This window comes from Somniosus microcephalus, chromosome 32 (genome assembly GCF_052327205.1).
Source record: "Somniosus microcephalus isolate GS21.2 chromosome 32, FLI_Smic_1.0, whole genome shotgun sequence".
In the NCBI taxonomy this organism is placed as follows: Eukaryota; Metazoa; Chordata; class Chondrichthyes; order Squaliformes; family Somniosidae; genus Somniosus; species Somniosus microcephalus.
The window spans coordinates 25,396,141-25,416,207 of record NC_141018.1 but is presented as its reverse complement, the minus strand read 5'-3'; the positions used below and the strand labels follow the sequence as shown (position 1 = coordinate 25,416,207).

Genomic DNA, 20,067 nt, shown 5'->3' with positions numbered 1-20,067 from the left:
CTCCACTCGAGCCTCCGCCCGTCTTTCATAGAAACATAGAAGGTAGGAGCAGGAGTAGGCCATTCGGCCCTTCGAGCCTGCTCCGCCATTCAATGTGATCATGGCTGATCATCCAAACCCAGTACCCTGTCCCCACCTTTTTCCCCATATCCCTTGATCCTTCAGCCTCAAGAAACATATCCCCCACCCTATCCCCATAACCCCGCGTATTTAATCCCCCCTAACACTAAGGGTCAATTTATCATAGCCAATCATCCTAACCCGCACATCTTTGGACTGTGGGAGGAAACCAGAGCACCCAGAGAAAACCCATGCAAACATGGGGAGAATGTACAAACTCCACACAGACAGTCACCCGAGGCCGGATTTGAACCCGGGTCCCTGGCGCTGTGAAGCAAGAGTGCTAACCACTATGCCACCATGCTGCCATATTCCTCATCTAAATCTATCAGCATAACCCTCTATTCCCTTCTCCCTCATATGCTTGTCTAGCCTCCCCTTAAATGCATCTATACGATTCGCCTCAACCACTCCCTGTGGTAGCGAGTTCCACATTCTCACCACTCTCTGGGTAAAGAAGTTTCTTCTGAATTCCCTATTGGATTTCTTGGTGACTATCTTATATTGATGGCCTCTAGTTATGCTCTTCCCCACAAGTGGAAACTCTCTCTCAGTATCCACTCTATCAAAACCTTTCATAATTTTAAAGACCTCTATTAGGTCACCCCTCAACCTTCTCTTTTTAAGAGAAAAGAGATCCAGCCTGATCATCCTTTCCTGATAGGTGTACCCTCACATTTCTGGTCTTATCACTGTAAATCTTTTTTGCAGCCTCTCCAGTGCCTCTATATCCTTTTTATAATATGGCGACCAGAACTGTGCACAGTACTCCAAGTGTGGTCTAATCAAGGTTCAATACAAGTTTAGCATAACCTCGCTACTTTTCAATTCAATCCCTCGAGAAATAAACCTAGTGCTTGGTTTGCTTTTATAATGGCCTTGATAACCTTTGTCGCTATTTTCAGTGATTTATGTATTTGTACTCCTAGATCGCTTTGCTCTTCTACCCCATTTCAATTCTCTCTTTAGGATCTTTAGTTTTTATAGTCATAGTTGTAACACATCTCTTTGTATTTGCAAAACACCTGAGAAAGGGTATAGTTCACAAAATTGTTCTTTGCATAGTTATGTCACCTGTAGTGGGATTTCTTTCTTGATATATTTAAGGTCAGACTCCATTCACCTAAGGGAAAAAATAAGGTTTATGAAAGCTGAAGGATAAATATGCTTTTTTGGGGAAATACATTTTGGGAAATGAGAGGAGGAACATTTAGGAAGCTGGAAGGCTTTCAGACCACAAAGGCCTTGGGAGTTGAAAGAAACATTTTGGAAAGGCTTAGAAAGTCCTAAAAAGCTGAGAGAGATTTTAAGAATGTAAAATATTAACAGGATACGTTCCTAAGCACTAAGGGGGAAAAATTCAGTATCGCCCCATTTGGGGCGCCATTATCGGCCGTGCGCAAAGCTTAGCGCCTTGCACTAATTATCGCCTCCGACAGCAAACTTGGCTTTTATCGCCCCTGGAGGTGATTGGAGCGCTAAATCAGGCGCTTCACACCTGTCTTAAGGCGCAAAGGCCGAGGAGCGAGGCGCTACCTCAGAGCGCTGGCGAAGCAAGGAAGGGCAAATCAAAATGAACCTGCAAAGTGCTGCTCAGTACTCAAAACTCCTTCACACAGCGTTGAATCTCTCCAGAAGTCTCTCTCTCTCTCTCAGAATGCATGGTGCAAAAATGTCACCGACAAAAAAAGGCAGGAAGTGGTCGCCTTTAAATAGCACTCCCCAATCCCTTTCTGACAGCATAATGCTCCCCTCAACCTGTCGTTGCTAGCGGCAGGCAGTAAGGCAGGGGGCGCCATTCACTATCTGGTTCGGGGCACTAACGGGGCGTTGTGCACTCGACTGATGTCACGATCTGCCGGCACAGGAGACCGTGGCGGCAGTGTTTAGCACCGCCGCAAAATGTCTAGTTAGTTTCGCGAGCGGTGCAAACATCGCCGCGCCCGGGCGCTAGTTGCTTTGCGCCCCAATTGGCGCCCTCTTAAGGCGCTAATGGGAGGCACAAACAACTGAATTTTTCCCCCCTAAGACTGTAAGAAAGTTGCAGTATGTGCCAAGTTAACTAAACTAGGAAGAAAGAAGACAATTGAAGATGGTCAGCACCGACATGTCCCAGAGGTGACCTCAGAGCATCATAGAGGAAAGGAGAACTGCCTGATATTACTGCTCAAGGAGAGGTTGTATTATTTTATGTTGTCAACAAGTGGCACTCTTAAAATTTGTGGGGTAGAGTTTCCACTTTGGGGGTAATCGGCCTTCTGGGCGTAAATAGCGCCCAAATTTGCACCAGCTTTAACATAGAAGCATAGAAACATAGAAGATAGGAGCAGGAGACGGCCATTCGGCCCCTTGAGCCTGCTCCGCCATTCAATGCGATCATGGCTGATCATCCAAATTCAGTACCCTGTCCCTGCTTTCTCCCCATATCCCTTGATCCCTTTAGCCTTAAGAAATATATCCAACTCCTTCTTGAATATATTTAATGAATTGGCCTCAACTGCCTTCTGTGGTAGAGAATTCCACAGGTTCACCACTCTCTGGGTGAAGAAATTCCTCCTCATCTCAGTCCTGAATGGCTTACCCCTTATCCTTAGACTCTGACCCCTGGTTTTGGACTCCCCGACCATCGGAAACATCCTTCCTGCATCTAGTCTGTCTAGTCCTGTTAGAATTTTATAAGTTTTGAGAAGTGTTTTTCTTTCTTGAGTTTCCGCTCAAAGTTATTTGCCTATCGCCGAACGTAAAATCTGTCATGAACCAGCACAATTGGGCAGCGTATTAAAACAAATTTATTTTTTAAAATTTGCTTTAAAAATATTCTTTGATATATGTATACTGATAACTTGGTGCAGTTTCATTAATACAACTGAAAATGGCTTTATCACAAAAAAGTAAGCATTAATCAGTGTCAATCTACCACCTGTGAGTAACCTGATTTTAAATGACTGAAAATGACACTTAAAAAATGTACAGGAACAGAGTGAGGCAGAGTGTGGATAGAGGGGTTGTTATAAATCTCATCATCATAAAGAAACTACGCATGTAATAACACTGGATGGCCAGCTGGTGGCGCCGTCCAAGGAGTATAAATACTTGGGCATGGGCCCAGCTTCCCAGGGACATTTTGTAAGACAGGAACTAGTGAACTACAACTAGACCTCCATGTTCTGAAACAAGTTGGTTAAAGCCTTGCTTTATACTCAAACCAAGTGCGTCGTGAGTTTTATTGCATCAGGGGTTATGCAGTCCCTTGACCTCTCCTGTTTACTCTACACCGGAAAGTTTTGGGTGGTGAATAATCCTCCTGGACACATTGACAAATTTGTAAACAGAAATGCCACCTTGACATCTAGGAGAACGAACTCTTGCCAACTCCCACATGGGGAAAGGTGTATGAGCAAGGGTCGTGGGTGGAGACCGGATTTTTTGCCGAGATAGATATTTTTGGGGCTTCTAGGGGAATCAAGGGGAATCAACAGACAATACAACATGGCTGATTACCTGACCATGGTAAAGGATAGCAAACTGAGAAAAACCTTGACAATGTACAGACTTAGTGAACATAGCCTTGGGATCGAAAAAGGTAGACACAGGCAGACCTGGCTACCAAGAGAGGACAGGATATGCTCTCACTGCAGTCAGGGAGTGGTGGAGACAGAGATGCACTTCCTCATAGCTTATAGAAAATATCAGGGCATCAGGGAGAATTTTTACCCAAAATTCACAAAAATATGCCCAGAATTCAGAAATTTGAATGAAGACCAAAAACTCCCATACCTACTAGGGGAAGGGAGAAATTGTGTAACCTTAGCGGCACACTATGTTACAGCTTGCCATAAACAGAGGGACAACCACTAAATATAAGAAAAGAGTATATATAAATTATATGAAAGTATATTTATACGCTCAGGGATATATCTGTTTATACACTGTATGGATAGATCTGTATTTTTGTGTACAAACATGAATGTTTTTCGATGCTTTGGCAACATAAGATGTAACTTGTCATGCCAATAAAGTGATTTGAATTGAAAATTGAATTGATATGGAGCTCGGGCGGGAAAGTGGAGCTGAGGTCGAAGATCAGCCGCGATCTTTTTGAATGGCGGAGCAGGCGTGAGGGACGATAACCGAGGGGGGGGTTAAGTGGAAAATTCATCTTTCGTTTTACAAAGCAGATTATTGAGAGTTTACTTCTTAAGAGATTTCTGGAAGGCCTCATGATAAAAAAGGGGCCAAGGGGCTACTCAGGATATTGGGAACATCATTCCCCTCCCTTAATCTGATTGGTTTAAAAAATAGTCTTCGCTAATTGGACACCGGGCAGTCGCGGCTATCTGGCCAATCGCAAGGGAGCTTCGATCCGATTGGTCGCGGTGGTTAACGCTTCAGTCTTATTGGTGGAGGCCCCCACCTTGCTGGCTGTTGATTGGTTAATTTGTTTCTCCGGCTCCGGCTCCTGCTCTTCCTCCTCCTTCCCCAGCTCTGTGGGATGATGGCGGCGGCACGGGGCCGGGGTGGGCGGGGAGCGGCCGGGAGCCGGGGCCCGGGACAGGGGCGGCTGGGCAGCGCCGACTGGCTGCTCAAGCGGTACGGGCGGTTCGCGGCGCCGGGCGGGGCGTCGAGCGCCTGGGAGGTGAGAGAGAGAAAGAGGAGGAGGAGGTGTGGGGGCAGGGGCCGTGTGGGGGCGGGGGCCGTGGCCGAGGGGGGAAAGGGTCTGTGGGAGGGTTCATGGCCCGTGGGTGGGCTCGTGGCCCGTGGGAGGGCACGTGGGGCAGGAGATGGTACATGGCCGATAGGATGGTTCATTGGGGTCTGTTTTAGGGGTGGTATAAATAGCCTGTGGTATTGGAGGAGTAGGAGGTGGTATCGGAGTAGGTTATTAGAGGGTGGGAGGTGCTATCGGGGTATGGTATACGAGGGCGGGAGGTGCTATCGGGGTATGGTATACGAGGGCGGGATGTGCTATTGGGGTGTGGTATACGAGGGTGGGAGGTTCTATCGGATCTGGTATACGAGGGCAGGATGTGCTATCCGGGTATGATATGAGGGTGGGAGGTGCTATCGGGGTATGGTATACGAGGGCAGGATGTGCTATTGGGGTGTGGTATACGAGGGTCGGATGTTCTATCGGGGTATGGTATACGAGGGTGGGAGGTGCTATCGGGGTATGGTATACGAGGGTGGGAGGTTCTATCGGGGTATGGTATACGAGGGTCGGATGTTCTATCGGGGTATGGTATACGAGGGTGGGAGGTGCTATCGGGGTATGGTATACGAGGGTGGGAGGTTCTATCGGGGTATGGTATATGAGGGTGGGAGGTGCTATCGGGGTGTGGTATATGAGGGTGGGAGGTGCTATTGGGGTATGGTATATGAGGGTGGGAGGTGCTATTGGGGTACGGTATACGAGGGCGGGAGGTGCTATTTGAAAGCATGCACGTGTCCTGATTCAGGCGTTCACGAGATATTTTGTTTTGTGCTGTTGGGGAAAAAGTGTTCCTACGCTTCTACCTGATTTTTCAACCATCAATAAAAGTCCTGTTTATCCAGACGTTCTCCTTTTAGTAAATGTATTATTTTGAATTCGGCATCTGATGTGACGTTCAATGTGAGATTGAATCGTATATGCAGCCCCTCATTAACCATAGTTAGTAGAACAGTGGGGTGAACGAGCAAAATCGTGCCATACTTATATGCTGCAATCAAAATAGACTTCAAAGGTGCTTCTCTCCTCATAAGCTTGTCTCAAGCCTTTTGTCCATTTCCAGGATAAAGCGGAGCTATTGGTCTGATAGTCAAAGCCCCTTTTTGAGACGACCACCATAATTTGTGGCGGTCTGGTACAGCAGCACACACAATAGCCTGTAAATCTGGGACGACTATAGACTGGTGGTCCATGTAAATTGTTTCTATGAGGTTGATTGGCTGTGAGTTTTCTCTCTCACTTGTTGAACAATTGGTTGTGTGAACTTCCATTCCCATAGTTGGACGGCCCCCAGTCTTGCCTATTCCGTCACGTAATTAGAGATGACAGAGGAGAAAACAACCCCATATTTACATACAAAAAGAAAATACTGCAGATGCTGGAAATGTGAAATAAAAGCAGAAAATGCTGGAGATACTCAGCAGGTCAGGCAGCATCTGTGGAGAGAGAAACAGAGTTAACGTTTCAGGTCGATGACCTTTTGTCAGAACTGGAAAAAAGCAGGAAATGGAACAGATTTTAAAGCAAGTTTAGGGGCTGGGAAAGGGGGAGGGGATGAAAGAACAAAAGGGAAGGTCTGTGATAGGATAGAAGGCAGGAGAGGTTAAGAGACATTAAGAAGATATGGGGTAAGCCATTTAGGACAGAGATGAGGAGGAATTTCTTCACCCAGAGAGTGGTGAACCTGTGGAATTCTCTATGACAGAAGGCAGTTGAGGCCAATTCATTAAATATATTCAAAAAGGAGTTGGCTACATTTCTTAAGGCTAAAGGGATCAAGGGATATGGGGAGAAGGCAGGGACCGGGTACTGAGTTTGGATGATCAGCCATGATCTCATTGAATGGCGGAGCAGGCTCGAGGGGCCGAATGGCCTACTCCTGCCCCTATCTTCTATGTTTCTAAGAGATATTGAAGGCAAAAGGAGACGGTAATAGGACAGGTTAAGAATCGGGATGGCTCTAGATGATTAGGCACTTTACAGTCTTCTGGACTCAACGTTCAACAATTTCAGATCATAACCTCGGCCCCTATCATATATATATTATTCACTTTTTGTTTGTGCCTTCTGTTCTCTCCCTTATTTACATAGATAAGTCACTGATGTTGGATTCATGCACCAGAAAGTATGCTAATTTCGCCTAGACTGATTGCTCCCAATGTGCAGTAACCAGTTTAAAGTGCTCATAATGTGGCACAACTGCAACCACCCAGCCTGTGTGAACCAAACAATGATTCTTATGATATTAAACAGGACAGATGGTATGTGAGGAGTGTGAGATTATGACTGGCATATGAGGGTGCTGTGAAATGGCAGGAGGCATATGAGGGGTGAGATTATGTCTGGTGTACGAGGCTGGTGTGAGATGGTGTTTCTTTTTGGAGTGGGAGGTGATGGGTGGAATGTGAGCTAGCAGGAAGCAGGCAGGTTTGTATAGTACTTGTGGACTCCGTGAAACACGTCGACTTATAGGGATACAGTAAATTTCCAATCTGGCTCCTGGTTTCAGAAGAGTGATAATGCAGGCATTCTAGTCACATTTGTAAAGCTCCTGAAATGTTGGGAGACGTGGATTATTAAATGCTGTGAAAATATTTCTGATATTGTTGTTAACCCATTGATGCAGTACACCAGTTTTATTTTACTTTGAGGTTTTTGAGTCCGGTCCGGAAAAGGGTCTTCTCTCCTTGACGATTGTGCAGTCAGGCCATTTCCTCATCACTCAAGGTGGGGCAACCCTACTGGTAAGTGTGTCTGAGCAGATTTAAGTTGTATTTTTCCACTTCTAGGTGTAAATTACAATGCACTGAGACCTTGCTGTCAAAACCCTGTTCCTTGCCTCCAACTTCAGAAGGGATAATTATGAACTGTGGAGGTTTGTTACCTACCTGATCGAATCTTGTTCATTTTTTTGAATTTGAAATATCTTCTACAGACCACAGAAATGAGTCCAGCTGGCAGTCTAATGCAGGGAAATTCCACAAGGAGATTTTGATATTTAGATTGCCATAACATCACCGCATGACTCTTTTCCCCGCCCCCCCCCCCCCCGCCACTCCCTGCGCAGTACAACAGTGCAACTCACGAACACAGCCACTCAGTTCATTTCTCAACTAGAAAGTTGACCGAAAAGGACCTGCTAAGAGGTGTTTCGTTCCGTGCGGGATGCTTCGTCGTACTTGGAAAAATAAAGAAAACTCTAGCAAGCAGATGAGAGTGTGTGTGTGTGTGGACCGACCATGTGGCTGAATTACAGATGCTCCCGGCAGAACTTGGATTGGGAGTGCAGCACAAGCGCTGGACCCTCGAATCTCTCTCAAATACATGGTTATCCTCTTCCCTCCACAGACACCTGTGTATTCCTCCTATCCCTCATTCTGTTCTTCTGCGGAAATGACAACTTCTGAGTGCATTTCTGAAGAACAATGTAGAGAACTCATTTGTGAAGACCCGGAAGACTATTTCTGTTAATGAACTTGAATTCATGTTGTTTACAATAAGATTATTTCAGATGCCAATGATCTTACTTTAAATAATATACGAATGAATACAAGCAAAGGACATGTGATTTGTGTGCTAAGTAGTTGCAAATTGTTATTTTTAGCACCGTTTTCTCTGCTCTTTTTTTCCTGTGACCTTTTCTATATTCTGCCCTCAGATGTGTGTGTGGGGGCTCAAGGGGCTAATAGTTATCCCATTTGGGTAATCATCTTCCTGGATTTAGCATAGATTCAGACCTCATTCGCTTCAAAATGGCAGGGACTTGCCACCATGTCATGAGCATTTTGAACAGCTTGATGATACAGGAGGCTGTGCTTTCTCTGTACTTTAGGCATGGAGTGGGGGTGTTGAATGGACAACACTTTTCTGCTCTGACAGATCAATCTCCTAGCCTGCTGTGGTAGAACCCCCAACTTTATAACAGAATCCAGAGATGCCCCTGTTATGGCCCAGAAATTCGGGTCGGGGGCTTCCCGCGGGTGCAAGCCCCTGACCTGCACTTACCTAGCGCGCCGGTCGTTGAGCTGTGGGCCCCCGTGGAATTGCGATCCTGGGCCTCCTCCAACTGCTGGCGCGCAGTGCTTGCGTATCCCAGGGGCGCAGTTAGTTCGAAGTGTCCCCTGGGATCACGTGGGCCATGGAGAGCCAATGGTAGCAGGAAATGCTTCATTCATAAGTTTGACAGGAAGACCTGTCAAACCAATAAATATTACAAGCCCCAAAACATCACTAAATCTTCAAATAATTTTTTTTTTTAAATCACATTTTTAAAATAAACTATAAATTACATGAAATAACTATTTTAAACAATAAATTTTTGAAAAAATTAATTACATTTTCTAACAGGGCTAAAAATAAACTTACCTTTAAAGTATTTAAAAAAATAAACCTGTGGAAAAAATGTTTTAATATTAATTAATTCACCACTTGCCTTGTAAAAAGCAGGCCTTGCGACTGCTTTTTACATGTCTAACTTCTGGAGACTTACCCTCCCGGGAAAACCTGCAAAAAAAACGTAAGTTCGATGCGCACGCGCAGCCTCTCCTGCGCACGCATTCGACTTCTGAACCCCTTCTTTCAGGGGAACGGAAGTGCCGGTTTCCCTTGCATGCGCAGTGCATGCAGGAAGCCGGCACTTCCATTCGGCTTACGGGTGAGTACCCCATGCGTGGATGGTGTCCACCACTACACAGGTTTAAAATGGAAGACCTCCGACAATTGGGGGTCAAAGTTAACCTAACCCGTCAGTCGGTAAACTGATGAGATCGGGTGCAATGCTGGTTTACATTCTGAAGTCGGTGGAGACTAATATTGGGTAGGGTGAAAAACCGGCGTTCCACCCAATCCCATGGGATTCCCACCTGGCGAGTTAGTGTAAAATTACCACCTTAGTCTCTGGAAAAGGGGAAAGTGCCTTGTGTTGAGAGATGGATTAAGATAAAGTTACTTTGATACTTTGAGTGACTGCTTGGAATTTTAATGTATGCCATTAGAGAGAATTGTGTTTTCCAATTGCTGTTGGATACCACAAATCGACTGAAGTTTCCATGCCCTTTGCACCTTGTCTACTTAAGTGTTAAAATGGTTAATATTTTGATTGACTAACTATTGTCGAAATAGTTTGATCTTGCAAGGAAAAGATGCCTTTTAACCCACAGACATTTTAGGGGTCTTTAGTTCCCTATTCGCCTTGCTGTTTATACAGGTCATTCGGGACTCAGTAAAGAATAATTTTCAATATTATTTAGCACCACAGATTGTTTTCTAGAATTTGTCGAGGAAAGGTGCAAGGACTTTAGACTCTTGTTTTTAAGTTAGCAAGCCGTTTGCGTGTAAGGTTGATCAGCGTCCTGTAATAATATATTGCTGTGTATTCTCAACATTATTCCTTCTGTAAGTGAATCTGACTAAATGAGTGTAGCATGTACGGATTAAGCTAGCGGCATATTTTTTGCCTTCTGAGTTGATACTAGAACTGATGGGCATCCCATGTATTCTCAAGTTATCATTTACAACTATTCACGGTTAATTATTAATCCTGGGAGGGCTAACCCATGCGCAATGGGGAATAAAAGTGCAGGTTTCGGTCCATAAGGGACTGCGACTGCTTGTGGAAATTAGTCTGGCTTTGAACAGGCGAAATGGTGGAAAGGCTGAACCGAAATCGAAACTTTAGTTGATATCAAATTGCCGAAACAAATGGCACATACAGGAAACTTTGGTTTATCCGGAGGTTAACTGCCCGGAATGCTTGAGCCACCGGCAAAAATCAGGAGCCGTTTCGCTAGGTTTTTTTTCATCAGTCAGGCTCTGCAAGGTCTCGCTGAAGCTGTTGCTAAGCTACAGAGACACTTGCAAGGTACGGCCGACTGTTTAGAAGCTGTTGCTAAGCAACAGGGCTTGTTGCCAGATACAGAGCTCAAAATCTCCGTATGTTTCAACATTAGCGCTGGTTTGTCCGGCAGTTTTGATGGGACGGCAACAGCTCAGTCCCGTCGGTGCCGGATAGCACAAAGTTTCCTGTACTAAAAAGTGCCTTGCAAGTGTCGCAAACACAAAAATGTCTGCAATAGGTTAACTATTCTCAGTAAGCACGACTTCTGATTTAGTTCAGGAGCCTGTCAAATTGATAAAAGTTCTTGTTAAAATGCAACAAACTCAACCCCAGTTTCAACCTCCCAACACAGTGCTCCGTGTCAGAGAAATTCATGATCTGTCAGGGCTAATAGCTTTCAAAGTAATTCTGGGCTCTTCCATTTAACTTCATAAGTGTCAGAACCAACATTTCTGCGAAATCTCAACGGCTTTCTTTCCAAATCAAGTCACAATGTCTCACGCAGCTTTCAGGTTAACATCATAAATTACTTGTGCATTGTTTTCCAAAGAAATCATACAATGTGCCTAATAAATCTAATTAAAGACTTTATATGGATGTAGAGCTTCCTATCAATATAGTAGACATGATGTGGGAGATATGCAAGGCTGTTCACTTTGAGATGAAGACCATTTGCATACAGAAAATCAACTGGGTTTCTAAGTTAATTGGGTGAGTGTCTTCACCATTGAATGTACCAATTCTTTATTCAAGAGGAAAATCCTCCTGCTAATTACATGAACAAGACTCTGCGCTTGACAGGCACCATTTGATTGTTGCAGTCAAGGAAGCAAACAGTTCAGACTCTGCCACGCAATCCTACTGTAGAGAACTCAATGCACATTGCCATGTTATTTCTTTCTACTGATTTTAATATAAAAAATACCAGTCAGAAGACTCGGAATGTGCCAGTTCCTTTACCCAGAAGATCGAAGTGTTTAGATTATTTTTTTCCTGACCCTTTATAGAATCATAGAATAGTACAGCACAGATGGAGGCCATTCGGCCCATCGAGTCTGCGCCGGCTCTTTCGAAGAGCAATCCAGTCAGTCCCACTCCCCCGCTCTTTCCCCATATCCTTGCAATTTTTTCTCCTTCAAATATTTATCCAATTCCCTTTTGAAGGCTGCTATTGATTCTGTATCCACCACCCTATCGGGCAGTGCGTTCCAAATCCTAACCACTCGTTGCGTTTATAAAAAAAAAAATAAAAAAAAAAGTTTTCCCTCATGTTGCTTCTGGTTCTTTTGCCAATCACCTTAAGTCTGTCCTCATGATGGAGCTGTATGTTTTGAATAATTTCAGCTGATTACCAATTGTAAGACACAGCGCAGTAGAGTATTGGGCATTAATAACCTGGCGGTAAATATGCATATTTACATTGCAAACCTCTCGAGTGCCTTTACACCAGTTGCCTAGTTATGTCCAGATTGCCAGACACCTGTTCTTGTTGTTTTGTAGGTGAGAGAGTCCTCAGTTTTCTATTTTTTTTTTCCTCACCTTGAAGAGCTGCTTCTTGCCTGTGTACAGTCTCGACGATTCAGACAGCCCTCTGGTATCTCCTCTAAATGGGCGTTCTTTACCTCCAAAGCTGGGCAGTGAGTGTTGTCGGGCCAATTTTTCCATGGGGAGCATCATAGCCAGGTTTGCCCCTTTTCTCACTCAACGTCCACACACGTGCACTTTGCAGCAAGAGTCACGAAACAAAAATGGGAACTCTGGTTGATTTTTATTGTTGGAGCTCTCAAGTCCCAGCTGCTTCTTGGCTGAGATAACAGAGACCAGGACCTTCTAAACTGTGTGGTTTAGCACTGTACTGGGCACTTCCTTTACCCACCAAGCCATTGGGCAGCAATGTACTTGTTATATGGACAGGTTGGGTGATTGGGCCGATGCAGTATAATGTGGATAAATGCGAGGTTATCCACTTTGGTGGAAAAAAAACAGGAAGGCAGATTATTATCTGAACAGCAATAGATTGGGAGAAGGGGAAGTGCAACGAGACCTGGGTGTCCTTGTGCACCAGTCGCTGAAGGTGAGCATGCAGGTGCAGCAGGCGGTTAAGAAGGCAAATGCTATGTTGGCCTTCGTAGCGAGAGGATTCGAGCACAGGAACAAGGATGTCTTGCTGCAGTTGTACAGGGCCTTGGTGAGACCGCACCTTGAGTATTGTGTGCAGTTTTGGTCGCCTTATCTGAGGAAGGATGTTATTGCCATGGAGGGAGTGCAGCGAAAATTCACCAGACATACCTGGGATGGCAGGAATGACGTATGAGAGATTGGGTCGATTGGGCTTATACTCGCTGGAGTTTAGAAGAATGAGAGGGGATCTCATTGAAACTTACAAAATTCTAACAGGACTAGACAGACTAGATGCAGGAAGGATGTTCCCGATGGCGGGGGAGTCCAGAACCAGGGGTCACAGTCTAAAGATAAGGGGTAAGCCATTTAGGACAGAGATGAGGAGGAATTTCTTCACCCAGAGAGTGGTGAACCTGTGGAATTCTCTACCACAGAAGGCAGTTGAGGCCAATTCATTAAATATATTCAAGAAGGAATTGGATATATTTCTTAAGGCTAAAGGGATCAAGGGATATGGGGAGAAGGCAGGGACAGGGTACTGAGTTTGGATGATCAGCCATGATCTCATTGAATGGTGGAGCAGGCTCGAGGGGCCGAATGGCTTACTCCTGCTCCTATCTTCTATGTTTCTATATAGTTGCGTCACTAAACTTGTTAGTGGCCTTCTATGGACATCAGAAGGCATGATTTAATACCTTTTTTAGAATAAAAATGGATTATTCACGGACAATAAAGAGCACGCAGACAGCAGCCGACAGCACAACATGCCTTTAAAATTGAACTAAAAGCAAAATCACAGCTCAAAGTAAGCAGTTTGGAGGAAAAAGAGAATGAACTCAAGATGAATCTCTAAATTCAGATGAAAGTTATAAACCACTCATACTTTGCCCTTGTGGTGTCTGATGTGAACTGAATTGGACCACATTGCAGCTTTTGTCAATTGATCCCGATTATCTTGCATTTTGATAAAATATTACTGTTGCATTTGTGACTCTGTAAATGCTGTTTAGTATTTAATGTTGATAGCCGTGTAACGGAGTGCCACAGTTTTTAGTAAGATTTTTTGAGAAGGAAATACTGGTATGTTAAGTGAAGATTCTCCACAATTCAGTTGGTGATGGGGGTGGGGTGAATTTCTCCAGGTTTTTTTTTTTGCCCACTGCACCATAAATCCGGAAGAGTTGTGTTGTGTATGTACCTTTTAAGAGAGAACTGATTTTATACTGTAGTACCGGCAGTGACCACACCTGTATATAAAGCCATAACAGGCTTCTGTACTTTCAGTTTAAGCTTACCCTCTGTTCAGTAAATGCCTGTTGTTATTCTCCTGCAGTCCGTGTATTATTGATATGCGGACACTACACTGGCGACGAGCAGGTTCGAACTCACCTGCAGCACCATCACCTCACGGGGATCTTTCCCTGAAAAGAAGTTTCTTGGAGGTCGAAGTCAGAGCAATGGGCGTCGACCGCGGGCAACCGCCCAGTGATCCATCGGAGTTCTAGGAATTGCAGTGGAGGCTGTGGAGAGCTGAGCTTGGCTCCCCAGTCAAGGTGTTCCAGCAAATTGTGCTGGTAGCAGGTAGTGCGCTGACCCTTCCGGACTGCGGCGGGCTCGGGCTCGATCGAGCGGCTCTGCAAAAGGGCTGTGCAGCGTCGTCGGGAGGAAAAGAGAGAGAGAGAGAGGGTGGAGCACACAGGGTGCGGTCGGTGCTCAAGAACCGGGCAGCGTAGAGAAAATAAAACGAGGGGAAGGAAAAGTGAGACGCGCCGAAGCCGCGGGTCGCCGCCATTACCCTGTAGAACGCTAGGAGCAGCGTGGCAGCAAGGGGAAGAAGGAAAAGCGCGGGAGGCGCCATTTTATTCCATTGGGGAAGAAGGAAAAGCGTGGGAGGCGCCATTTTAAACCACCCAAGATGCCGAAGAGTGGCAGTATCACTGCTTTCGACAACGAGGTAGAAGACTGGACCACGTATGTGGAAAGAATTGAAGTGTACTGCAAGGCAAATGAGGTGGCCGATGGAAAGAAGGCGTCGGTATTATTAAATTTGATGGGCGCGAGAACGTACGGCCTATTGCGGAATTTAATTACCCCAGCTAAACCAGTGGAGAAAAGTTTTGAAGAGATTGTTAATATCTTACAGGAACACCTAAACCCTACACCGCTGCTGATAGCAGAAAGATTCAAGTTCCATAAAAGAAACCAGCACAAAGATGAGAGCAATGCTGACTACCTTACGGAACTGCGCAAGCTATCGAAGCACTGCCAGTTCGGAGCAGGACTGCCAGACACCTTAAGGGTTAAGTTTGTCTGTGGGCTCCAGAGTGAAGGAACCCAGAAACGGCTACTTTCGGAAAAGGACCTGACGCTAGAACAGGCTTTCAGCGTGGCAGTATCCTACGAAGCAGCAGCACGGGGAGCTGCGGAAATACAACAGAAACCACAAGAATACAGCGCTAACGAAATGGCATATGGAGCAGAAAAGTGCTATCGTTGCGACAGAACAACCCATGATCAGAAGGATTGCTGGTTTAAGGACAAAGTATGCAGGCAATGTGGGAAAATGGGACACATAGCAAGAGTCTGCAGGTCGGGAATGAAAACCAACACTAAAAGAACTACTAAGGAAAAGTACAAGAAAGTAAAAAAAAAATGACAGACAGTAGTTCAGAAGATCAGGAGAGTGATAATGACTCCGGGAGCAGGAGACTAAGTTGTCTAAAGTTACACAATGTGATCGCAAAGGAGGATCACCGAACCATTTGGGTCACCCTCATGATAGCAGGGTCCCAAGTAAAGATGGAATTGGACACAGGATCAGCCCTAACTGTCATGAATCGACGAGACCATGAGCGGCTATTCTCACACATACCCTTGAAGGACACGTCAATTGTATTGAAGACATACACGGGGCAAAAAGTCTACCCCAGAGGAAAAATAAGGGTGCCAGTTAAATACAACGGCAAGGAAACACAGAAACTATCTATATATACTACAAGATGGAGGACCACCATTACTGGGATGTGAATGGATCCGAAAAATACAATTGGATTGGCATTCCATTCAGGCGCTAACTGTGACTGACAAAAAGGATGACGACGTCCCACCTGGACGACTGTCAAAAATTCTAACTGACGCGAAAGAGGTGTTCCAACAAGGACTTGGGGCTCTAAAAGGAGTAATGGCAACGATAAAAATCGAAGATAACGCAAACCCAAAAATGTTTAAGGCCAGACCGGTAACGTACGCGATCCGCCCAGCCGTTGAAGCAGAGCTAGAGAGTCTGGAGCGTTCGGGTGTGCTGTCCAAGGTGGACTGGAGCGAGTGGGCCACACCCATCGTTCCTGTAATGAAGAAATCATTGAGCAGCACGCCTGGGGAGCCGAAGAAGGTTCGCATCTGTGGGGACTTCAAGGTAACTGTGAACCCAGTCCTGCACACAGTACAGTATCCACTTCCACAGATAGAAGATATTTTCGCCTCACTATCTGGAGGGAAACGCTTTACGAAGATTGATCTGGCCCAAGCGTATCTACAAATGGAGGTGGAAGAAGCATCTCGGAAATACCTCACGATAAACACTCACAAAGGTCTTTACCAGTACAACCGACTGGTATTCGGGGTAGCATCAGCCCCGGCTATTTGGCAGAGGGTGATGGAACAAGTCCTGCAAGGGATCCCGGAGACCCAGTGTTATTTGGACGACATCCTGATTACGGGCGAAAATGACAGTGAACACCTTGCCAACCTGGAGCAGGTGCTCACTAGATTACAAGAATATGGGCTACAAGCCAACCGCCCCAAATGTGAGTTCTTCAGGAGACAAATCTCGTATTGTGGCCACATGATTGATGAGGAAAGGTTGCATAAGTCCCCAGACAAGATTGAGGCAGTAGTCAAGGCTCCAGCCCCGGAAAATGTGTTGCAACTGAGGTCATTCCTCGGGTTGGTGAACTACTACCATAAGTTCTTGCCGAATTTATCTACAATTCTGCACCCACTGAACGCCCTGCTGCAAACTGGAGTAACATGGAAATGGAGTGATGAGTGTAAGCGTGCCTTTCAGAAATGTAAATGCCTAATCACTTGAAAAGAAGTATTGGCCCACTACAATCCAACACTACCGATTCGGTTGGCATGTGATGCGTCTCCCTACGGCATCGGAGCGGTGCTGTCACCCAAATTCCTTGATGGTTCAGAGAGGCCAATAGCCTTTGCGTCGCACTCGTTAAACTCAGCCGGGCGTAACTACGCCCAGATTGACGGGGAGGCCCTCAGCCTGGTGTGGGGGGTGAAGAAGTTCAATCACTATCTGCACGGGCAGAAATTCACCTTACTGACTGATCATCAGCCTCTGGTCTCCATTTTTAACCCAAAGAAGGGCGTTCCGGTGATGACGGCGCAACGGCTGCAAAGATGGTCACTTTTTCTAGGGGCACATCAGTACGACATAGAGTACAAGGGTACGAAACAGCATGGAAACGCTGATGGGCTGTCGCGCCTACGGTGGAGGAAGCACCTGCAGTGGACCCTGTTGAGATATTCCATTCGACCATAGTCAAATGTCTACCTGTTACAAACTCAAGTATAGAGAAGGAAACCTGAAATGACCTGACACACTCTCGGGTCTATGATTTGACGGTGAAGGGATGGCCAGCACATGGCGACTCGCTGTTGCCAGCATTCTCGCCAAGGAGAGAACAGCTGTCAGTGTGCCGGGGGACCTTGATGTGTGGATCCCGAGTGGTAATTCCACCCAAGTTGAGAGATGGAGTACTCAATGAGCTTCACGAGGGTCATCTGGGAGGGGTAAAAATGAAGAGCTTAGCCAGGGCGTTTGTGTGGTGGCCGGGAATCGATAAAGAAATCGAGGATATGACCAAGAGATGCACAGGATGCCAGAAGGTCCAAAACGCTCCACCACAGGCCCCGCTACACCCATGGGAGTGGCCCTCATCTCCATGGCAACGGGTACACATTGATTTTGCTGGTCCATTTATGGACTCAATGTTTTTAATTGCTGTGGATGCCCATTTGAATTGGCCAGAGGTCATCAAAATGTCCTCCACCACAGAGAAAACTATTGCAGTCCTACGGACCATCTTCACCAGGAATGGCTTGCCAGAACAGATTTGCTCCGACAATGGACCACAGTTTGTGTCCGAGGATTTCCGGAGGTTTCTGAGGAATAATAGGGTGAAACATTACACATCTGCCCCATATCATCCAGCCACAAATGGATTGGCTGAGAGGTCTGTTCAGACCTTTAAAAAGGCGATGTATAACAACGACATACCACTCCAACACATGGTGGATAATTTCTTGTTTGCTTACCGGAATGCGACACATGCAGTCACCAACCAAGCTCCAGCCATAATGTTCTTCAACCGAAGGCTAAGATGTCGCCTGGATTTGCTCAAACCAAACATAAGATGAGATGTTGAGGATAAGCAATTCCAGCACATCAATGAGAAGCCAACCAGGAGCTTCAAGATGGGGCAACCAGTCTTGGCCCGCGACTACCGAACAGAAAAATGGCAGCCAGGAACGATATGCACACAGCAGGGACCACTAATGTACACAGTGGACGTTGGAGAGAGCATCGTGAGACGCCATGCTGACCAGATTCTAGAGTCACAGGAACAAGCCAAACCCATACCACGAGCATGTGCACCTGGTAATGAACCCGAAGTACAGATTGCGTCTACCTCAGAATCGGTGGTATTGGAAGCTGACGAACCAACCAATGAGAATGAGCCAGAATCGACTCCGCCGCAAGAACAGGATACTTGAGAAAGGCGCTATCCAGTCAGGATCAGGAAGCCTCCTCAAAGACTGAACTTATAAATGATTATTTCAGTTGATGTATATAGTACAGAGAAAATTGTAATTGTAATTAGTTATTTAATTGTTAAATGAATGTTATGTACTGTTTATCTAAAAGGGGAGGAATTGTTGTGTATGTACCTTTAAGAGAGAACTGATTTTATACTGTAGTACCGGCAGTGACCACACCTGCATATAAAGCCATAGTAGGCTTCTGTACTTTCAGTTTAAGCTTCCCCTCTGTTCAGTAAATACCTGTTATTATTCTCCTGCAGTCCGTGTATTATTGATACGCGGACACTACAAGTTGTAAAAGCCCCAGGAAAACAGCCATAACATCAATTTTTTTCCCCCAGGGTTTCCGTGACTCTTAAACCAAAGTTGTGGGAGAACTTCAATGGAATTTAGTTTGGTTCAGTCCTGAAGATGTTTTTTTAATACCTGTGGCTTGGTGTTCCTTTGCTGGATCGGTGGGGTAAATGCACTGTGTATTGTGATACTAAGCACCACAAGACCCCAGGCCTGATTGTGTTGGATTAGCTGATTTCAGCTGGAGCAGTAGATGTCTGCAGTGCCACTAACTAGAGAGAGCAAAAACCAGCTGGTGTCCCCATTCCTGATTGCTATCCACTTAGCTCTGCTGGAGAATGCACCTGTAGACATCGGTGAAGATCTGATGGGTGAGGCTGAAGAAAGACTTGCATTTATATACAGGAAACTCTTTATTATCCGGCACCAACGGGACCGGCGTGGTGCCGGTTTATCAAAAAGTCCGGATTACAGAGAGGTATAGTTTAAAAGGTACGAGAGCTCTGTACACAGCAACAAATCCAGGCTTCCCTGTTGCTTAGCAACATGTGCAGGAACTCCGGCCACAGACCAAGCGTCCCTGTTGCTTCGCAACAAGTGCACGAACCCCAGTTACACAGCCACAGATCCAGGAACTGCCACTAATATGAAGTAAAACTTACCTGAACCTACTCCTGAATTTTGCCGGTTAACAGAGGTTTCTGGTTAGTTAGGTGCCGGTTAAAAGAAAGTTTCCTGTAGTGCCTTTCACGACGTCTCGAAGTGCTTTACAACCAGTGAAGTATCTTTTGAAGTGTAGTCACTGTTGTAATGTAGGAAACGCGGCAGTCAATTTGCACACAGCAAGCTCTGACAAACAGCAAGTGATAATGACCAGATAATCTGTTTTAGTGATGTTGGTTGAGGGACAAACACTGGCCGGGACACCAGGGAACACTCCCCTGCTCCTCTTCGAAATAGTGCCATGGGGATCTTTTACGTCCACCTGAGAGAGCAGACGGGGCCTCGGTTTAACGTCTCCTCTGAAGGACTGAACCACTGATGATGCAGCATTCCCTCAGCACTGGCACTGCAGTGTCAGCTGAGATTTTTGTGCTCGAGTCTCTGGAGTGGGACTGTGAGCCCGCAACCTTCAGACTCCGAGGCG

At 45.7% G+C, this 20,067-nt stretch overlaps 1 protein-coding gene across 2 annotated transcripts in view; it reads left to right on the top strand.

The window, feature by feature from the left end:
• Window positions 1-4,582: 4,582 nt before the first annotated feature.
• The window catches only part of LOC147097343 (meiotic recombination protein REC114-like), a 51,158-nt gene continuing 35,673 nt past the window's right edge, over window positions 4,583-20,067 (top strand). For both annotated transcript variants that reach the window (XM_085972236.1, XM_085972237.1), the window contains exons 1-2: window positions 4,583-4,756; window positions 7,480-7,572. In XM_085972236.1, coding sequence (XP_085828362.1) covers window positions 4,613-4,756; window positions 7,480-7,572 — 237 coding nt within the window. In that variant the 5' untranslated portion in view covers window positions 4,583-4,612. The remainder of the gene's footprint in view (window positions 4,757-7,479; window positions 7,573-20,067) is intronic.